At 49.6% G+C, this 22,533-nt stretch overlaps 1 protein-coding gene across 2 annotated transcripts in view; it reads right to left on the bottom strand.

The window, feature by feature from the left end:
- The window catches only part of KCNG4 (potassium voltage-gated channel modifier subfamily G member 4), a 114,441-nt gene that overhangs the window by 40,412 nt on the left and 51,496 nt on the right, over positions 1 to 22,533 (bottom strand). Inside the window, exons 1-2 of one of the 2 annotated variants that reach the window (XM_063945717.1) lie at positions 12,943 to 13,231; positions 6,888 to 7,674 (exon numbers count right to left, since the gene is read on the bottom strand). In XM_063945717.1, the coding sequence (XP_063801787.1) occupies positions 6,888 to 7,637 (750 nt within the window). In that variant the 5' untranslated portion in view covers positions 7,638 to 7,674; positions 12,943 to 13,231. Of the gene's footprint in view, positions 1 to 6,887; positions 7,675 to 12,942; positions 13,232 to 22,533 lie in introns of those variants that run through there. The other variant, XM_063945718.1, reaches the window with a different exon arrangement.

Raw genomic sequence — 22,533 nt, 5'->3', positions numbered from 1 at the left:
GTGACTGACACCCAGTACCTTACTGACATCTGTACACACAGTCACTGACACCCAGTACCTTACTGACATCTGTACACACAGTCACTGACACCCAGTACCTTACTGACACCTGTACACACAGTGACTGACACCCAGTACCTTACTGACACCTGTACACACAGTGACTGACACCCAGTACCTTACTGACACCTGTACACACAGTGACTGACACCCAGTACCTTACTGACACCTGTACACACAGTGACTGACACCCAGTACCTTACTGACATCTGTACACACAGTCACTGACACCCAGTACCTTACTGACACCTGTACACACAGTGACTGACACCCAGTACCTTACTGACACCTGTACACACAGTCACTGACACCCAGTACCTTACTGACACCTGTACACACAGTGACTGACACCCAGTACCTTACTGACATCTGTACACACAGTCACTGACACCCAGTACCTTACTGACACCTGTACACACAGTCACTGACACCCAGTACCTTACTGACACCTGTACACACAGTCACTGACACCCAGTACCTTACTGACATCTGTACACACAGTGACTGACACCCAGTACCTTACTGACACCTGTACACACAGTGACTGACACCCAGTACCTTACTGACACCTGTACACACAGTGACTGACACCCAGTACCTTACTGACACCTGTACACACAGTCACTGACACCCAGTACCTTACTGACATCTGTACACACAGTGACTGACACCCAGTACCTTACTGACACCTGTACACACAGTGACTGACACCCAGCACCTTACTGACATCTGTACACACAGTCACTGACACCCAGTACCTTACTGACATCTATACACACAGTGACTGACACCCAGTACCTTACTGACACCTGTACACACAGTGACTGACACCCAGTACCTTACTGACACCTGTACACACAGTGACTGACACCCAGTACCTTACTGACACCTGTACACAGAGTGACTGACACCCAGTACCTTACTGACACCTGTACACACAGTGACTGACACCCAGTACCTTACTGACATCTGAACACACAGTGACTGACACCCAGTACCTTACTGACACCTGTACACACAGTGACTGACACCCAGTACCTTACTGACACCTGTACACACAGTCACTGACACCCAGTACCTTACTGACACCTGTACACACAGTCACTGACACCCAGTACCTTACTGACACCTGTACACACAGTGACTGACACCCAGTACCTTACTGACACCTGTACACACAGTGACTGACACCCAGTACCTTACTGACACCTGTACACACAGTGACTGACACCCAGTACCTTACTGACATCTGTACACACAGTCACTGACACCCAGTACCTTACTGACATCTGTACACACAGTGACTGACACCCAGTACCTTACTGACACCTGTACACACAGTGACTGACACCCAGTACCTTACTGACACCTGTACACACAGTGACTGACACCCAGTACCTTACTGACACCTGTACACACAGTGACTGACACCCAGTACCTTACTGACACCTGTACACACAGTCACTGACACCCAGTACCTTACTGACATCTGTACACACAGTGACTGACACCCAGTACCTTACTGACATCTGTACACACAGTGACTGACACCCAGTACCTTACTGACACCTGTACACACAGTGACTGACACCCAGCACCTTACTGACATCTGTACACACAGTCACTGACACCCAGTACCTTACTGACATCTATACACACAGTGACTGACACCCAGTACCTTACTGACACCTGTACACACAGTGACTGACACCCAGTACCTTACTGACACCTGTACACACAGTGACTGACACCCAGCACCTTACTGACATCTGTACACACAGTCACTGACACCCAGTACCTTACTGACATCTATACACACAGTGACTGACACCCAGTACCTTACTGACATCTGTACACACAGTGACTGACACCCAGTACCTTACTGACATCTGTACACACAGTCACTGACACCCAGTACCTTACTGACATCTGTACACACAGTGACTGACACCCAGTACCTTACTGACACCTGTACACACAGTGACTGACACCCAGCACCTTACTGACATCTGTACACACAGTCACTGACACCCAGTACCTTACTGACATCTATACACACAGTGACTGACACCCAGTACCTTACTGACATCTGTACACACAGTGACTGACACCCAGTACCTTACTGACATCTGTACACACAGTCACTGACACCCAGTACCTTACTGACATCTGTACACACAGTGACTGACACCCAGTACCTTACTGACACCTGTACACACAGTGACTGACACCCAGTACCTTACTGACACCTGTACACACAGTGACTGACACCCAGCACCTTACTGACACCTGTACACACAGTGACTGACACCCAGTACCTTACTGACATCTGTACACACAGTGACTGACACCCAGTAACTTACTGACACCTGTACACACAGTGACTGACACCCAGTACCTTACTGACACCTGTACACACAGTGACTGACACCCAGTACCTTACTGACACCTGTACACACAGTGACTGACACCCAGTACCTTACTGACATCTGTACACACAGTGACTGACACCCAGTACCTTACTGACACCTGTACACACAGTGACTGACACCCAGTACCTTACTGACACCTGTACACACAGTGACTGACACCCAGTACCTTACTGACACCTGTACACACAGTGACTGACACCCAGTACCTTACTGACACCTGTACACACAGTGACTGACACCCAGTACCTTACTGACACCTGTACACACAGTGACTGACACCCAGTACCTTACTGACATCTGTACACACAGTGACTGACACCCAGTACCTTACTGACACCTGTACACACAGTGACTGACACCCAGTACCTTACTGACATCTGTACACACAGTGACTGACACCCAGTACCTTACTGACATCTGTACACACAGTGACTGACACCCAGTACCTTACTGACACCTGTACACACAGTGACTGACACCCAGTACCTTACTGACACCTGTACACACAGTCACTGACACCCAGTACCTTACTGACACCTGTACACACAGTGACTGACACCCAGTACCTTACTGACATCTGTACACACAGTGACTGACACCCAGTACCTTACTGACATCTGTACACACAGTGACTGACACCCAGTACCTTACTGACATCTGTACACACAGTCACTGACACCCAGTACCTTACTGACATCTGTACACACAGTCACTGACACCCAGTACCTTACTGACATCTGTACACACAGTCACTGACACCCAGTACCTTACTGACATCTGTACACACAGTGACTGACACCCAGTACCTTACTGACATCTGTACACACAGTGACTGACACCCAGTACCTTACTGACACCTGTACACACAGTGACTGACACCCAGTACCTTACTGACACCTGTACACACAGTGACTGACACCCAGTACCTTACTGACATCTGTACACACAGTGACTGACACCCAGTACCTTACCGACATCTGTACACACAGTGACTGACACCCAGTACCTTACCGACACCTGTACACACAGTGACTGACACCCAGTACCTTACTGACACCTGTACACACAGTGACTGACACCCAGTACCTTACTGACATCTGTACACACAGTGACTGACACCCAGTACCTTACTGACACCTGTACACACAGTGACTGACACCCAGTACCTTACTGACACCTGTACACACAGTGACTGACACCCAGTACCTTACTGACATCTGTACACACAGTGACTGACACCCAGTACCTTACTGACACCTGTACACACAGTGACTGACACCCAGTACCTTACTGACACCTGTACACACAGTGACTGACACCCAGTACCTTACTGACATCTGTACACACAGTGACTGACACCCAGTACCTTACTGACACCTGTACACACAGTGACTGACACCCAGTACCTTACTGACATCTGTACACACAGTGACTGACACCCAGTACCTTACTGACATCTGTACACACAGTGACTGACACCCAGTACCTTACTGACACCTGTACACACAGTGACTGACACCCAGTACCTTACTGACACCTGTACACACAGTCACTGACACCCAGTACCTTACTGACATCTGTACACACAGTCACTGACACCCAGTACCTTACTGACATCTGTACACACAGTGACTGACACCCAGTACCTTACTGACATCTGTACACACAGTGACTGACACCTAGTACCTTACTGACATCTGTACACACAGTGACTGACACCTAGTACCTTACTGACATCTGTACACACAGTGACTGACACCCAGTACCTTACTGACATCTGTACACACAGTGACTGACACCCAGTACCTTACTGACATCTGTACACACAGTCACTGACACCCAGTACCTTACTGACATCTGTACACACAGTCACTGACACCCAGTACCTTACTGACATCTGTACACACAGTGACTGACACCTAGTACCTTACTGACACCTGTACACACAGTGACTGACACCCAGTACCTTACTGACACCTGTACACACAGTGACTGACACCCAGTACCTTACTGACATCTGTACACACAGTCACTGACACCCAGTACCTTACTGACACCTGTACACACAGTCACTGACACCCAGTACCTTACTGACACCTGTACACACAGTGACTGACACCCAGTACCTTACTGACATCTGTACACACAGTCACTGACACCCAGTACCTTACTGACACCTGTACACACAGTGACTGACACCCAGTACCTTACTGACATCTGTACACACAGTCACTGACACCCAGTACCTTACTGACATCTATACACACAGTGACTGACACTCAGTACCTTACTGACATCTGTACACACAGTGACTGACACCCAGTACCTTACTGACACCTGTACACACAGTGACTGACACCCAGTACCTTACTGACATCTGTACACACAGTCACTGACACCCAGTACCTTACTGACATCTGTACACACAGTCACTGACACCCAGTACCTTACTGACACCTGTACACACAGTGACTGACACCCAGTACCTTACTGACATCTGTACACACAGTCACTGACACCCAGTACCTTACTGACACCTGTACACACAGTGACTGACACCTAGTACCTTACTGACACCTGTACACACAGTGACTGACACCCAGTACCTTACTGACACCTGTACACACAGTGACTGACACCCAGTACCTTACTGACACCTGTACACACAGTGACTGACACCCAGTACCTTACTGACACCTGTACACACAGTGACTGACACCCAGTACCTTACTGACATCTGTACACACAGTGACTGACACCCAGTACCTTACTGACACCTGTACACACAGTGACTGACACCCAGTACCTTACCGACACCTGTACACACAGTGACTGACACCCAGTACCTTACCGACACCTGTACACACAGTGACTGACACCCAGTACCTTACCGACACCTGTACACACAGTGACTGACACCCAGTACCTTACCGACACCTGTACACACAGTGACTGACACCCAGTAGATTACGGACGACTGTATACACAGCTGCTGGCACCCAGTAATTACTGACGACTGTACACACAGCTGCTGGCACCCAGTAGATTACTGACGTCTATATACATAGTGACTGACACCCTGCCCCCCTTACCGACACTGACTAGAGTTTGATGACACTGAGTGAGCACTCACCCTGTCCCGCTTTTACTGACACTGAGCAGAGTATGATTACACTGATTGTAAGTGGACACTCACCTTGTCCCCCTTACTGATACTAAGCAGAGGATGATGACAGTGTGTAAGAGAAGGCACTCACCCTGGCCCCCTTACTGACACTGGGTAGAGGATAATGACACTGAGTACGCACTCAGCCAGTCCACCTACTACTGAGTGACACTGAGTGAAGGGTGATAAAAGTAGCTGTAGTATGAGTGGGCACTCCCCCTGTCCCCCTTACTGATACAGAACAGAGGATGATGACAGTGTATGTGAGTGGGTACTCACACTGTTCCCCTTACTGTCACTGAGTAGAGGATAATTTTGATAGCAGCTGTAATATGAATGGACACTCACCCTGTCCCCTTTATTTATACTGAGTAAAGGATGATCACAGCCGCAACTGTAGTATGTGTCGACACTTACCCTGCCCCCCCCCCACCCCCCACACCTTACTGACAGTAGCGGATGATGATGATATTAGCTGTAGTAATATGAGTGCTCACTCACCCTGTCCCCATTAATGACAATGAATAGGGGATTATGATAGCAGCTGTACTATGAGTGCACACTCACCCTTTCTCACTTACTGACACTTTATAGAGGATGATGATAGTATCTGTAATATGAGTGGACCCTCACCCTGTTCCCCTAGTACTGACACTGAGTAGAGGATGAAGATAGCAGCTGTAGTATGAGAGGGCACTCACCCTGCTCCCCTTATGACACTAAGTAGTGGATAATGATAATAGCTGTAGTATGAGTCTGCGCACTTACCCTGTCCCCCTTATTAACACTGATTAAAGGATGATGGTGATAGTAGCAGCCTTTGCAGTATGAGTGCACACTCACCCTATCCCCCTATTACTGACACAGAGTAGAGGATGATGATGACTGTAGCAGCTGTAGTATGAGTGTGCACTCATCCTGTCCTCACTGACACTGAGTAGAGGATGATGACAATGTATGAGTGGGCACTCACACTGTCCCCCCTACTGACACTGAGTAGAGAATGATGACGGTGTATGAGTGCGCACTCACCCTGCCCTCCTTACTGACACTGAGTAGAAGATGATGACGGTGTATGAGTGGGCACTCACCCTGCCCTCCTTACCGACACTGAGTAGAGAATGATGAAAGTAGCAGCTGTAGTATGAGTGTGCACTCACACTGTCCCACCTACAGACACTGAGTAGAGGATGATGAAAGTAGCAGCTGTAGTATGAGTGCGCACTCACCCTGTCCTCCTCGGCCCGCAGCTCTGGCATGGTGCTGACACACAGGTTAATGGCGGTAGCGGCCACGAAGAGGACAGAGAGACAGGCGAAGACTTTCCCAGGGAGCCCGGACTGCGGCCTCTCCACCATGTCCCGGAGGGCGGTCATGCAGCGGGCCAGGCGGGGGGAGGGCTCCAGAACGGTGGTACTCCCGGCCCGGGGGATCAGCTCCTCCTCCCCGCGGTTGCAGCTCCGCTCCTCCAGCCGCTGGCACAGCCTCCGCAGGCAGCAGCGCTCCAGCCGCGACTCCTCGATGCCCCAGTAACGTAGCTCGTCCTGGAAGGAGAGAGCGCACATCTCCCGCAGCAGCCGCAGCTTCCCGGCCCCCAGGAGCCCGGCAATCGCCACAAATGCGCCCGGGCTCCGGTCGAAGAAGAACTCATTGGTGTCCTCGTCAAAGTCATCGCAGATCTGGACTTTCTCATCGTACGATCTGCAGAACCTCAGCCTGCCCAGGCGGCTCATGGGGAAGTCATCCAGGGTGCTCCAGGGCATTAGGTAGCGCATCCCGCCCACATTGATGAGGAGCTCCCGCTCCGCCGGGCACAGCTGTTCCCGGTCCCCGATCCTCCGGGCACGCCGGTACCGCTCCCCCTTCCGCGGCTTGCACTCCGCTGCTACTGCCGCCGCCGGTGGGTAGAGGTGGGTGAGGGTGCTGCTGGACGTGTAGCTCAGCGTGCTGTACTCGCTGCCTCCGGAGATGATCGGCATCTCGCCCCAAGAGCTTACACTTCAGGCTGCAGCCAGGCTGTGCGGGAGGGAAGAGGGGAACACAGAGTCAGTGCTGTCATGCATCAGACTGGGGGAAGGGGGGATGTAGGGATCATTAAAAGGGGTATAACACTCTTTAACAGAGCCGGCCCTAACCAATATGATGCCCTAGGCAAGATTTTGGCTGGTGCCCCCTAGCACCGCCGCTAGTTCTGCAGGAGATGATGGCATGAGTCAGTCCGGATCCCCTGCTAATGTCGGGTGCCTTTTGTTTATAAAAATGCATCTTATTTGCATTGCTATGTGGCTAGGATGCATAAGCAGCTTCTGCTGATTAAAATGATATGCAGCATGCCTATATACTGTGTGAGACTGTGGCTGTATCTGCATATGAAATGCTACATTACAGTGGTTTCCAGGACTACACTGCAACGTATCATTTTGTATGCAGATACAGCCGCAGTCACACACAGAATATAGGCATGCCGCATATCATTTTAATCAGCAGAAGCTGCTGGTGCCCCTAAGCATACCAAATGCCCTAGGCAATTGCCTAGTTTGCCTATGCCTAAGGCCGGCTCTGCTCTTTAAGGTCAGTTTGTAAGGTAGGGATCAGTAACGGTTAGGCCAGGATATAAGGTAGGGATCAGTTACACTGTTAGGTCAGGATATAAGGTAGGGATCAGTAACGGTTAGGCCAGGATATAAGGTAGGGATCAGTAAGGTCAGGATATAAGGTAGGGATCAGTAATACTGTAAGGTCAGGATATAAGGTAGGGATCAGTAACACTCTGTAAGGTCAGGATGTAAGGTAGGGATCAGTAACGGTTAGGCCAGGATATAAGGTAGGGATCAGTAACATTCTGTTAGGTCAGGATATAAGGTAGGGATCAGTAACATTCTGTAAGGTCAGGATGTAAGGTAGGGATCAGTGACACTCTAAGGTCAAAATATAAGGTAGTGATCAGTAACACTGTTAGGTCAGGATATAAGGTAGGGATCAGTAACACTGTCAGGTCAGGATATAAGGTAGGGATCAGTAACACCGTTAGGACAGGATATAAGGTAGGGATCAGTAACACTCTGTAAGGTCAGTATACAAGGTAGGGATCAGTAACACTGTAAGGTCAGGATATAAGGTAGGGATCAGTAACACTCTAAGGTCAGGATATAAGGTAGGGATCAGTAACACTGTAAGGTCATGATATAAGGTAGGGATCAGTAACACTGTAAGGTCAGGATATAAGGTAGGGATCAGTAACACTGTAAGGTCAGGATATAAGGTAGGGATCAGTAACACTAAGGTCAGGATATAAAGTAGGGATCAGTAACAAGTTCAGGATGTAAGGCAGGGATCAGTAACATTCTGTTAGGTCAGGATATAAGGTAGGGATCAGTAACACTGTTAGGTCAGGATGTAAGGTGGGGATCAGTAACACTGTTAGGTCAGGATATAAGGTAGGTATCAGTAACACTGTTAGTCCAGGATATAAGGTAGGGCTCAGTAACACTCTGTAAGGTCAGGATATAAGGTAGTGATCAGTAACACTGTTAGGTCAGGATATAAGGTAGGGATCAGTAACACTGTTAGGTTAGGATATAAGGTAGGGATCAGTAACACTGTTAGGTCAGGATATAAGGTAGGGATCAGTAACATTCTGTAATGTCAGGATATAAGGTAGGGATCAGTAACACTGTTAGGTCAGGATGTAAGGTAGGGGTTAGTAACACTGTTAGGTCAGGATATAAGGTAGGGATCAGTAACACTATGTAAGGTCAGGATGTAAGGTAGGGATCAGTAACACTGTTAGGTCAGGATGTAAGGTAGGGATCAGTAACGGTTAGGCCAGGATATAAGGTAGGGATCAGTAATACTGTAAGGTCAGGATATAAGGTAAGGATCAGTAACACTATGTAAGGTCAGGATGTAAGGTAGGGATCAGTAACGGTTAGGCCAGGATATAAGGTAGGGATCAGTAACATTCTGTTAGGTCAGGATATAAGGTAGGGATCAGTAACATTCTGTAAGGTCAGGATATAAGGTAGGGATCAGTAACACTGTTAGGTCAGGATGTAAGGCAGGGATCAGTAACCGCTGTAAGGCAGGGATCAGTAACATTCTGTTAGGTCAGGATATAAGGTAGGGATCAGTAACACTGTTAGGTCAGGATATACGGTAGGGATCAGTAACACTCTGTAAGGTCAGGATATAAGGTAGGGATCAGTAACACTCTGTAAGGTCAGGATATAAGGTAGGGATCAGTAACAAGGTCAGGATGTAAGGCAGGGATCAGTAACATTCTGTTAGGTCAGGATATAAGGTAGGGATCAGTAACACTGTTAGGTCAGGATGTAAGGTGGGGATCAGTAACACTGTAAGGTCAGGATATACGGTAGGGATCAGTAACACTGTAAGGTCAGGATATAAGGTAGGGATCAGTAACACTCCGTAAGGTCAGGATATAAGGTAGGGATCAGTAACACTGGGTATCCGGACTCCAGGTCGACAACAAAAAGGTCGACACACCTTAGGTCGACGTCAATTGGTCGACACACCTTAGGTCGACATGGACAAAAGGTCGACAGGAACAAGGACGACATGAGTTTTTCACAATTTTTTTCTTTTTTTTTGGAACTTTTTCATACTTAACGATCCACGTGGACTACGATTGGAACTGTAAAGTGTGCTGAGCGAAGCGGTAGCGGAGCGAAGGCACCATGCCCGAAGCATGACGAGCGAAGCGAGCCATGCGAGAGGACGCGGTGCACTAATTGGGGTTCCCGGTCACTCTACGAAGAAAACGACACCAAAAAAACATAAAAAACTCATGTCGACCTTTTTGTTGTCAACCTGGAGTCCCAGACCCGTAACACTGTTAGGTCAGGATGTAAGGCGGGGATCAGTAACACTGTGAGGTCAGGATATAAGGTAGGGATCAGTAACACTCTGTAAGGTTAGGATATAAGGTAGGGATCAGTAACACTGTTAGGTCAGGATGTAAGGCAGGGATCAGTAACCGCTGTAAGGTCAGGATGTAAGGTGGTGATCAGTATCAAGGTCAGGATGTAAAGTAGGGATCTGCCACACTATAAGGTTAGGATGTTAGGTACTGATCAGTAACAATAGGGTCAGGATGTAAAATGGGGATTACCAACACTACAAGTTCAGGATATAATGTAGGGATCAGTAACATTGGCGGTCACTCCAACCCGTTTGCACGCTTCTGTTTTTCACAGCGGTGCGAACAGGTCGGTTCTGCGCATCCGCGGTGGCCGCAATGCACAGTTGCGTCATTGCCCAGCGACGCCGGTCGCTAGGCAACGACAAGAAGAACGAAGAAAGCGATCGCTACCGCTATCACAAGAAGATTTACCGGAGGAAGGCATTCCGTGGCGTCAACTGACCGTTTTTTGGGAGTGGTGCGGCGAACGCAAGCGTGTCCAGGCGTTTGCAGGGCGGGTGTCTGACGTCAATTCCGGGACCTGACAGGCTGAAGACTTCGCAGCGGGTAAGTAACTCCAGAGCTACTCAGAAACTGCACAAAATGTTTTTGCATAGCTCGGCTGCACAAGCGTTCGCAGCCTTACTATGCAAAAAAAACCTCCCCCATGGGTGGCGTCTAGTTGATCGCACGGAATGACCCCCATTGTAAGGTCGGGATGTAAGGTAGGGATTAGCAGTATTCTATATGTCCAGGTTGTAATGTAGAGGTTGCCAACACTATAAGGGTAGGATTTAAGGTAGGGATCAGTTAGGATGTTAGGTACTGATCAGTATCAATAAGGTCAGGATGTAAGGTGGGGATCAGTAGCACTATTAGGTCAAGATGCAAGGTAGGGATCTGAAAGCACTCTGTAAGATCAGGATTTAAGGTAGGGATCAGTAACACTGTAGGGTCAGGGTCAGTTACACAATATAAGGTCAGAATGTAAGGTAGGGATCGGCAGCACTTTGTAAGGTCAGGATCAATTACACACTGTAAGGTAGGGATCAGTAACACTCTGTACATTCGGGATCAGTTACACACAGTAATGCTGGGTACACTCCTAAAGATATATCTGCAGATATATCTAAATCCGGATCGGGCAGTGTGCTGTGCATACACACTGCCCAATCCATTGGGGACTGACGCCACGAACTGGGCGGACGTGTGTAATTTACGCATGCCCGCCCAGTTCAGCTGTCAGTCACCGTCGGCTCCTGCAGCTTGTGTACGCCGCCCGTACACACACACCAACGTGCCAATATATCTAACGATATATTGGCCGTCCGCTGTGCAGCAGGGCCTAGCGCAACGCTGTGCAGCAGGAACGACAGAGTTCACAGACCTATCGTCCGTACACACTGGCCGACGGACCCGCAATATATCTGCCATTCGATAGAACGCCCAATATATCGACCAGTGTGTACCCAGCTTAAGACCAGTGTGTAAGGTAGGGATCAGTAACACTCTATAAGATCAGTGTGTAAGGTAGGCACTCTGTAAGGCCAGGATGTAAGGTAGGGATCGATAACACTCTCTAAGGTCAGGGTCACTTACACACTATAAGACCAGGATGTAAGGTAAGGGTCAGTAATACTCTGTAAGGTCAGGGTCAGTTACACACTATAAGACCAGGATGTAAAGGTAGGGATCAGTAATACTCTGTAAGGTCAGGGTCAGTTACACACTATAAGACCAGGATGTAAAGGTGCGTACACACTGGCCGATATATCGGCCGTTCTCTTGAACAGCCGAAATATCGCAGGTCTGTCGGCCAGTGTGTACGGGCAATATGTCTGTGAACTCCGTCGTTCACAGATATATCATGCCGGCTCTACCGATATATTGGCGCGTCGCTGTGTGTGTACGGGTGGTCGGCCAACCGCCCGTACACATGCTGCGGCAGCCAGCGGTGATTGACAGCTGAACTGGGCGGGCGTGCGTACACGCCCGCCCAGTTCATGACGTCAGTCCCCGACGGATGCTCAAAACACTGCCCGATCCGTCCATAGATATATCTGCCAATCAATTGATCGGCAGATATATCTATCAGTGTGTATCCACTTTAAGGTAGGGATCAGTAACACTTTGTAAGGTCAGGATGTAAGGTAGGGATCAGTAACACTATATAAAGTCAAGTTGTCGGGATCAATAGTTAAGCTGCTAAACACAAAAGATGTGTGTGTGTGTGTGTGTGTGTGTGTGTGTGTGTGTGTGTGTGTGTTCAGGGGATGTGTGTGTTCAGTGTGTGTGTTCAGAGGTGTGATCAGGGGAAGGGGCGCATAGTGATACAGAAGGGACTAGTAACAAAGTTTACTTACCAGGAAAGTGGAATCATCCTCACCCTCATCCTTATCATCCTCTCTCCCCATCCCATCTCCTCACTCACAGGCACATAGAAGCAGTGTGCTCCGTTCTCCTCCTCCTCCTCCTCTGTCTCTTGCTGCAGCTCTCACGCTCGGTGACCTCCCCTTACTGTCTCTCCCTCACTTCCCCCAACTCTCATATTATCTGTCACATTACTGTCTCTCCCTCAGTCCCCTCTCTCACATTATCTGTCACCTTACTGTCTCTCCCTCAGTCCCCCTCTCTCACATTATCTGTCACCTTACTGTCTCTCTCAGTCCCCCCTCTCTCACATTATCTGTCACCAAACTGTTTCTCTCAGTCCCCCCTCTCTCACATTATCTGTCACCAAACTGTTTCTCTCAGTCCCCCCTCTCTCACATTATCTGTCACCTTACTGTCTCTCTCAGTCCCCCCTCTCTCACATTATCTGTCACCTTACTGTCTCTCTCTCAGTCCCCCCTCTCTCACATTATCTGTCACCTTACTGTCTCTCTCTCAGTCCCCCCTCTCTCACATTATCTGTCACCTTACTGTCTCTCTCACTCCCCCATCTCTCACATTATCCGTCACCTTACTGTCTCTCCCTCACTCCCCCATCTCTCACATTTCTGTCACCTTACTGTCTCTCTCAGTCCTCCATCTCTCACATTCTCTGTCACCTTACTGTCTCCCTCAGTCCCCTCTCTCTCACATTATCTGCCACCTTACTGTCTCTCTCTCAGTCAGTCCCTCTCTCAGATTATCTGTCACCGTACTGTCTCCCTCACTCTCTCATCTCTCACATTCTCTGTCACCTTACTCTCTCCCTCAGTCCCCTCTCACATTATCTGCCACCTTACTGTCTCTCCCTCAGTCCCCCCTCTCTCACATTATCTGTCACCTTACTGTCTCTTCCTCAGTCCCCCCTCTCTCACATTATCTGTCACCTTACTGTCCCTCAGTCCCCCCTCTCTCACATTATCTGTCACCTTACTGTCCCTCAGTCCCCCCCTCTCTCACATTCTCTGTCACCTTACTGTCTCCCTCACTCCCCCCTCTCTCACATTCTCTGTCACCTTACTGTCTCTCCCTCAGTCCCCCCTCTAACATTCTCTATCACCTTACTGTCTCCCCCCCCCCTATATATTCTCTGTCACATTACTGTCTCTCACATTTTCTGACACCTCAGTGTCTCTCTCACATTCTCTGACACCTCACTGTCTCTCTCACATTCTCTGACACCTCAGTGTCTCTCTCTCACATTCTCTGACACCTGCTGTTTCTTGCTCTCTCTTAGACACATTCTGTGTAACCTTACTGTCTCTCTCTCTCACATACATTCTCTGTCACCTTATTGTCTACCCCTCCTTACTGTAGTCTCTCACTTTCTCTGGCACCTTCTTGTTTCTCAGGGGTATGGGTCGTTGGGTCAACCCAACTTAGGTCTACACTCGTTAGGTCGATCACGGAAGGTCGACATTGCCATTAGGTCGAAATGCATTAGGTCGATACGGGCGTTAGGTCGACATGTACTAGGTCGACAGGTCAATAGGTCAACATGAGGTTTTTGACTGTTTTTGGTGTTATTTTCTCCGTAAAGTGACCGGGAACCCCAAATGTCTGTCTCTTTACTGTCTCTTTCAACCCTCCATTTCCTCCCTGCTGACTCTAATCTATATTCGTTTTGCCCTGCTCTCTCTGATCAGTTCCCCTTTATGTCCTGGTACTTACTCAGGGTATTAGGGTGTTGCGGGTTTAGAGGTCATTCAGCCCTGAGCGCTTTATTCCACGTCCCATCTACTTACTGTCACTTTGTCTGTGCTTTCTAGCTCACTGTTCCCAGAAATGAGCCCTGGCTGAGATAATTCCTTTTGGATTCATTGGTGCCCCTTTTGTTTAACATCCCCAGAACAATTAATGAGCTCCTCGTCCCCTATATTAGGGTCCCGAATTCAGCCAGGACTACTGCAACCAGGTAAAGTGGCTTCATCAGGAACAGAGCCTGTGCTCCAGAAGCGGTGAGACAGGTTGGAAGGTGGTGAGTTATTTACTGACAGTCAGCTGGGATCTAATGCAGGTTGGACAATGCAATGGGTTGTCAGATAATATTATCTGTAACACTTTTGCTGTATGATAGTGCCCCCCTCCCCTTTCCCCTCCTGTATCCAGTTAGCCAGCTCTCACCTTAATATTCTCAGAGGGCAATTACTGCTGTCTCCCAGGTGCTGATCTCTGTCAGGAATAATTGCAGCAGGCTCATTGGAGGTGAGAACCTACCTGTTGCATATTTAGTAAATAAGTTGCTACACCCCTCCTCTCTTATTTCAGTTTCCTTTACCCTCCCTACAGTATACACTACCCCAGAGATACACCCTAGGAAACCATGGCGCGTTTTCTATTAATAATAGCTGTATAAGTTACATAGGCGGCTTACTTTGATTCCTGCGACGTTGATCAGGTACAGAGCGTTGGAAGCTTCCGCTGATCCTAGAGAGTCACCTGTGTGGTCCCAGCCCTGGGCTCATACATAATATATAGAAGCCTGTAGAGTATTGTCTTACCCACACAGCTAAATAAATACACCAACACATCACTGGCGTTGCACCAACTCAGTTTCTGTCGCTGTGTTTTATCTGAATAATTAAAACATTATAATGTCAGAATTCCTGAAATGCATCAGCAAGGAAGGGCTGGTTCTCATAGGTACCTTCATAACTAGGCTGCAATTCTTATATGACGCTCTCTTATTGTCATAGGGCAGGCCTGGCCAACCTGTGGCTCTCCAGCTGTTGTAAAACTACAAGTCCCATCATGCTTTGCCACAGTTTTGCTATTAGGGAATGCTAAAACTGGCAAGGCATGCTGGGATGTGTAGTTTCACAACATCTGGAGAGCCACAGGTCGGCCAGGCCTGTCATAGGGGGTAATTCAGACTGCGATCAGATAGTCGCCGCCTACAGGGGGAGGGGAAAATCACTGTGCAAGTGTGCGATCGCTTTATTAGCAGAACTGCACAAAATTCAGTTTGTGCAGTCTCTGCGCAGCCCGGGACTTACTCAGCCGCTGCGATTGATCCTCCTGATCGGGGGCTGGATCTGACGTCAGACACCCTCCCTCAAAACGCCTGAGCCTGCCTGCGTTTTTTCCAGACACTCCCGGAAAACGATCAGTGTCCACCCACAAACAGGCCTCTTCCTGTCAATCTCCTTGCGAACGCCCGTGCGACTGGATCCTTCGCGCCATCCCGTCACAGGGCGCAGATCCCCGTAGCAGCCATCCGTTGGGCCGCCGCAGTGCGGCTCAGTCACATGCGCTGTGTGAAAGCGCACAGCAGCGATCAGATCTGAATTACCCCCATAACGTTGTGATTTCTTACCTAGTACTCTGATTGATGATTACCTAACATTGGGGGTCATTCCGAGTTGATCGTAGCTGTGCTAAATTTAGCACAGCTACGATCATTTACTCTGAAATGCGGGGGGACGCCCAGCACAGGGCTAGTCCGCCCCGCATGTCAGTCTGGCCCCCCCTCGCAGAAGTGCAAAGGCATCGCACAGCGGCGATGCCTTTGCACTTCAAGAGTAGCTCCCGGCCAACGCAGCTTTAGCGTGCTGGCCTGGAGCTACTCATCGCTCCCCGGCCCGCAGCAGCTGCGTGTGACGTCACGCAGCCGCCGTGGACCGCACCCCCCCAGCGGTCCGGCCACGCCTGCGTTGGCCGGACCGCTCCCCCTAAACGGCAGCTTAACGCCGCCGTTCAGCTTCCTCCCGCCCAGCGACCGCCTCTGTCTCAGAGGCAATCGCTAGGCACTGACGGCTGCCATGCGCCGGCGCATGCGCAGTCCCGATCGATTCGCTGCGATAAACTGCAGCGAGCGATCGGGTCGGAATGACCTCCATAGGGTCTGCAGTTAGTGCCAGGTCTATGTGTCAGCCGATACAAATAACTGCATCCAAAAATACAATATAACTATAGTATACGCCAGGGGTATGCAACCCGTGGCACTCTAGCTGGTGTGGAACTACACATCCCAGCATTTCCTCTCACAAATGTAGCATGTCCTAATAGCAGAACAATGGATGGCACCTGGAGTGCCGCAGGTCAAACATACTTGTGGTATACACTATACAGGTATTGCTAATCACAGAATACAAAACACTAAACATTAAAGCGATATAACAGAAATGACTGATCAAAGCAAAATGTAACTTGGTTGTGTAATTGTAGTAGAATATAAAAATGGCACTTATTTACATTTGCCCTTAAATCCATTTTTGGGTGTTGTGGGGTGTTAATACAGACATTCCCACACTATGCATGTATACTGAATTGCATCCTTACGCCGGGTGCGGAACATGGGCAGACAGTTGTAAAGTGAGTACAGGAAAAGCGTATACGCCTAAGTGTAACGCGCCCCCTGCAGGTTCCTCCCATTGGCTATTCCTGTGTTCTCTGCTTCATGCATTAGAGCTGCAGTTATATTATGTTCAGTTACAGCCATCTGTTTATATCACTAATTTGTCATTCCCATTTCAACCACTGATTTCCGTTGGAATTATAAATCAGTGAATGACAGATGTTGGTATTTAATTGCTTTTCATGTGCATTTATTAATAACACAGTGAAGGCCGTGTGTATATGCCACTATCTTACATTATATAAAGATAGGATATGTGTGTACTTAGGGGGTCATTCTGAGTTGATCGTAGCTGTGCTAAATTTAGCACAGCTGCGATCTTCTTCCCTGACATGCGGGGAGACGCCCAGCACAGGGCTAGTCCGCCCCGCATGTCAGTGCCGGCCCCCGCTCAGAAGTGCAAAGGCATCGCACAGCGGCGATGCCTTTCCACTTCAAGAGTAGCTCCCGGCCAGCGCAGCTTTAGCGTGCTGGCCGGGAGCTACTCATCATTCCCCGACCCACAGTGGCTGTGTGTGACGTCACGGAGCCGCTGCGGCAAGCCCTCCGTTCGGTACGGCCACGACTGCGTTGGCCAGACCAAACCCACGAAACAGCGGCCAAACTCGGCCGTTCCGCCCCCTCCCGCCCAGTGATTGCCTCTGCCTGACAATCAGGCAGAGGCGATCGCATCCCTGCTACGGCCTTCGGCCGTCTGGCAAGCGTCGGCGCACTACGGCGCCGGTGCATGCGCAGTAGGGACCCGTTCGCTCTGCTGCGTTAAAACGCAGCGAGCGAACGGGTCAGAATGACCCCCTTATTAGAACTGACGCTGACATGTCTCATCGCTGCACTATGGTGAGGTGGACGTATTCGCCTTTGTACGCCTGGCGGAGAATTGCTGCAGCACATTGAGCTGTACATATCATGAAATACCTAACGCCCAGCATGCACACATAATGCCACAACTGCAAGCAAATGTTCATGTGTACATTCAGGGCACAGAATCAGGCCCTCAGGGGGATCTGCGGGCAGGGCTGTCTTATCAGCATTGAAGGCCCTGGGCAAAGCAATGTACTGGGGCTCCTATTCACCCATTCATGGGAACCAAGTAAAAACAACACATGCAACCGTACAGTGAGTGGCTGTGAACACTCGGATTGGTGGATAGCTCCAGCCATCCACCTATCAGCATGCTGACAGCCATCACTGTCTGGCTGCAGTCTGGGAGGCAGGTAAAGAATTCAGACTGGCAGCTCTAAATCTGTGACCGCCATGCGCCTCTGCTCGAATTCCCCTAGAATTGTGGAGCCCCGGGCAGCTGCCCAGTGTGCCAGGCAGATCCTAACTGGGCATGTGTCAGAGCCTACATACACAAATGTGAGCAACTGCGGGTGGTTCAGAGTTGTAGGCATCACTTGCCGCTTAGTGGATGTAATTGGGCGGCAGTTGGGCGTCACACGTAGTATAGGTGTGCCGGTGGCTTATCAGTGGTGTGCGTACGCAGAGATCCATCTGGCTTCACACTGATTTCTTGCATCTTGGGTAGGTCTGCTGCAATTGCGCTCTGATACAGGCAACGTCTACATTCACTATTGGATGTTGACAGATCTGCGTGCACCTTTAATGGTTAATTGGGGCGCTCTTCTCTATTCATGAGTACACCATGCAGATGGCTCAGTTATATTAGGGTAACCCAACCCTAGCAGCTGGACAGCAAGTTACCCAGCCTTTTCTCTTCCCTCTGCCCAACCCCAACAACCTTCCCCGTGGATGAAGGGCACAATTTGGGGTGAGTCTATTCATGGCGGACCGTTGTTATTATTATATGATATACATGAGAAGCTCCGTCCTGTGACTAAAAACATTTTATTTCTCCAGTAGTTTCCTTTCATAATGAATTGCTGATTTCTCACAACCAGATCTCCTTCTCTGTGTCCTTGTGGCGCGTCCAGGTTCCCTGTGTCCTTGTGGCGTGTCCAGGTTCCCTGTGTCCTTGTGGCGTGTCCAGGTTCTCTGTGTCCTTGTGGCGTGTCCAGGTTCTTCGTGTCCTTCCCTCTGCTGAATCCAGTTCCCTGTACAGCCACATCCCTGGAGGACTGTCGGAGATAGGACGTGATTACTCACTAGGTGTTATTACCATTGAAGGAGGTGGGGGATTGGCTGCAGGTTGGTTGGACCCTTGAGGCTGACTACTGATGATACAAGGGTTTGAGGTCTGTCGTATAACTCCTCTGTAACTAGTGACATATAGCATCACTCTCCCGTGCCAGCTGCTGTGTTCAGATTACGCTGCTGCACTGCCCAATCTTCCCGTCCCTGTCCTGGCAGGGATTCGGGATTACTCTCTACAGGTCACCGCCACAGAGGCACAAATTGCAGCTCGGATTAGGGGGGAAATAAACAAAGTGCTGGTATAAGAAGAGGGATCATCCAGAGCAGCTGGGGTCGCTTCCGCGGGTTTTCTCGCATCTAACAATCTGTTCTATCTGGGTGAAAAACATTGCTTATTGTCGGATGTGTGTTCTGAGCAGAGACAGCTGCAATAAACTCTTCCAGAGCCACAGAGGTCTCCTAGGTACAGGGATGTGATGGAGATATCTCAGTTGGAAAACGTTTCTGAACAATCTGTGCTAACAATGACAATTTATCATTAAAGTCTTGGCAGGGCGAGAAGCAGGGCCGCCATCAGAAATAATGGGGCCCAGGACTGACCCTCACAATATGACACTACAGTTCTGGAGGCCTGGCGTTATTTTGACTTGTAGCCCCGGTAGATAAATACGGGTGGACCAGATTGTTAGATGTAGGATCTTCTTGAAGTTGATCAAAGGTGATAAGTGTAAAAATCAAGGAGATATATTTATTTCTGCAGCAGGGTACACAGGTTTCCACAGGGAATCGTCGGGGTGTAGAGTGGATCTTGATCCAGAGGCACCAACAGGTAAAGCTTTAGCTGTCCCAGGATGCATAGGGGGCCTTCTGTATAACCCCGCCTCCAGGCACTGAGAGCTCAGTTTTGAGTTGGTGCCTGCAGCCAGTAGCGGATCTTGCCACGGGCAAGCAGGACTTTTGCCCGGGGCGCCCGCCTCCCAGAGGACGCAGGGCGCCATCCGGAGGGCGCCGCACCAGGGCAAGATCCGCTGCTGCTGTGCCCCCCGCTGCCTGTTGCCCCCCGCTGCCGCTGTGAACAGAAACTAGACGCGTACGCGTCTAGTTTCCCTTCGTGGAGAGGTCCTTTACTGTGCGGTGCGCGATGACGTCATCGCGCACCGCACATCATTTCAGTCTGTACAGGGGGCGTAAATGACCACGCCCCCTGTACGTAGCCACGCCCCCTATTGTCGCCCGGGGCGCCCAAGAACCGGCCCTGCCTGCAGCAGCTAGGTCACTGAACAGGGGGGCTGTGCTGAGCAGCCCTGAAAGCTTTTCAACAAAAGATTTTAGCTTTTCTGACTGGGCTGGCAGCGCTGTGTGTCAGCGTGACAGTCAGCGCTGCAGCTCCAACAACTCCCAAGCGGAGCCGCACACTCCAGTTGGTCTGGTTCCCGGGTACCTGTGGCAGAGGCGTCCCGACTTAGGCACGATCGCAGACTGCTCTCCTGGATCGCGTGGCTGCTACGGGGAGGAGGTAAGAGGGTCTCCTAGGCGGGAACTGCCATTAAATCGCGTTCTGTCCACGGTCTGGGGAGACGGACCGCGGTACTGACGTGGACACTGAGCAGGGACCCCACTAGACCACCAGGGCCATCGTAGCACAGGTCAGGTATATTACCACCTGTTTAATAAGGCTCCACAGTACTTGGGATGGAAGTCCAGCATAGGGGAGGTGGCGCAGAGCCGGCCCTAACCAATATGATGCCCTAGGCAAGATTTTGGCTGGTGCCCCCTAGCACCACCGCTGGTTCTGCCTCTGACCTTGCACCTCTTTCCCAGCACCATCACCCCTCACCCATAGCAGTCCTTGTACCCGCTATATTTTAAATAGGAACAGTTCGCACATTTGATGCACAGCCCAAAAAGGGGCATCTTCTTGCTGGGAAGGGGTATGGCCACACAACAGTAACCCCAATTCCAATTACGCCACACAGTACTGCAACTTTATTCACATTTTATCTTGCGATAGTGTCCATAATTCATATTACATCCCACAGCAGTATCACTTTACCTTATGAACTTAACTCCTCACAGTAGAGCCCCTTATTCACATTACATCATACTGTAATGCCCCTTACACATATGAGACACATTAATGTCCTTATAAACATAATGCACCTTACACATTATGACAGCCTTTATTAATGCCCTTTTACACATAATGTCCCTTACACATATGCCGCACATTATTAATGCCCTTATACACATAATGACACACATAGTGCCCCCTACACATTTGCTGCACATTATTAGTGCCCCTATACACATAATGACACACATACAGTAGTACCCTGTTACACATATGCCGCACATTATTAATGCCCTTATACACATATTGACACACATACAGTAGTGGCCCTTTACACATATGTTGCACATTATTAATGCATTTTTACATGACACACATAATGTTCCTTACACATATTCTGAACACTACTGCACAACCAACCCACTCACGTGCACACAGCACTCACACTTCCACTAACACTGTGACCTCTGCCTCTGCTTGGATACAGATGTGTCCTCACAAATCTTGCATCAATGCTAACGTCGGGCACCTTTTTTTTTATTTATGAAAATGCATCTTATTTACATTGCTGTGTGGCTAGGATGCACAAGCAGCTTCTGCTGATTAAACTGATATGCAGCATGCCAATATACTGTGTGAGACTGTGGCTGTATCTGCATATGAAATGCTACATACAGAATATAGGCATGCCGCATATCATTTTAATCAGCAGAAGCTAATGATGCCCCTAGGCATATCAAATGCCCTAGGCAATTGCCTAGTTTGCCTATGCCTATGGCCGGCTCTGAGGTGGCGCTTGGCCTGTAACCCCTCCCCCCGGCCCAGGGCGCCATTTCCTCACAGATTTCCCGCCATGGAGCTGCCTCACTCTCCCTTACTCCCTCACAGAGACTCTGGGCGCCATCTTAACAGCATAGCTGCAGCAGGTCTCCGGGATTGCAGGGCAAGGTCTCCCATGTAAAGCCTCCTGTGTACAGCACTGAGACTTTACAGTCACTTGAG

The sequence above is a fragment of the Pseudophryne corroboree genome, chromosome 11 (assembly GCF_028390025.1).
Source record: "Pseudophryne corroboree isolate aPseCor3 chromosome 11, aPseCor3.hap2, whole genome shotgun sequence".
NCBI lineage: Eukaryota > Metazoa > Chordata > Amphibia > Anura > Myobatrachidae > Pseudophryne > Pseudophryne corroboree.
The sequence above is the reverse complement of the archived record's forward strand: the minus strand, read 5'-3'. Positions and strand labels throughout refer to the sequence as shown.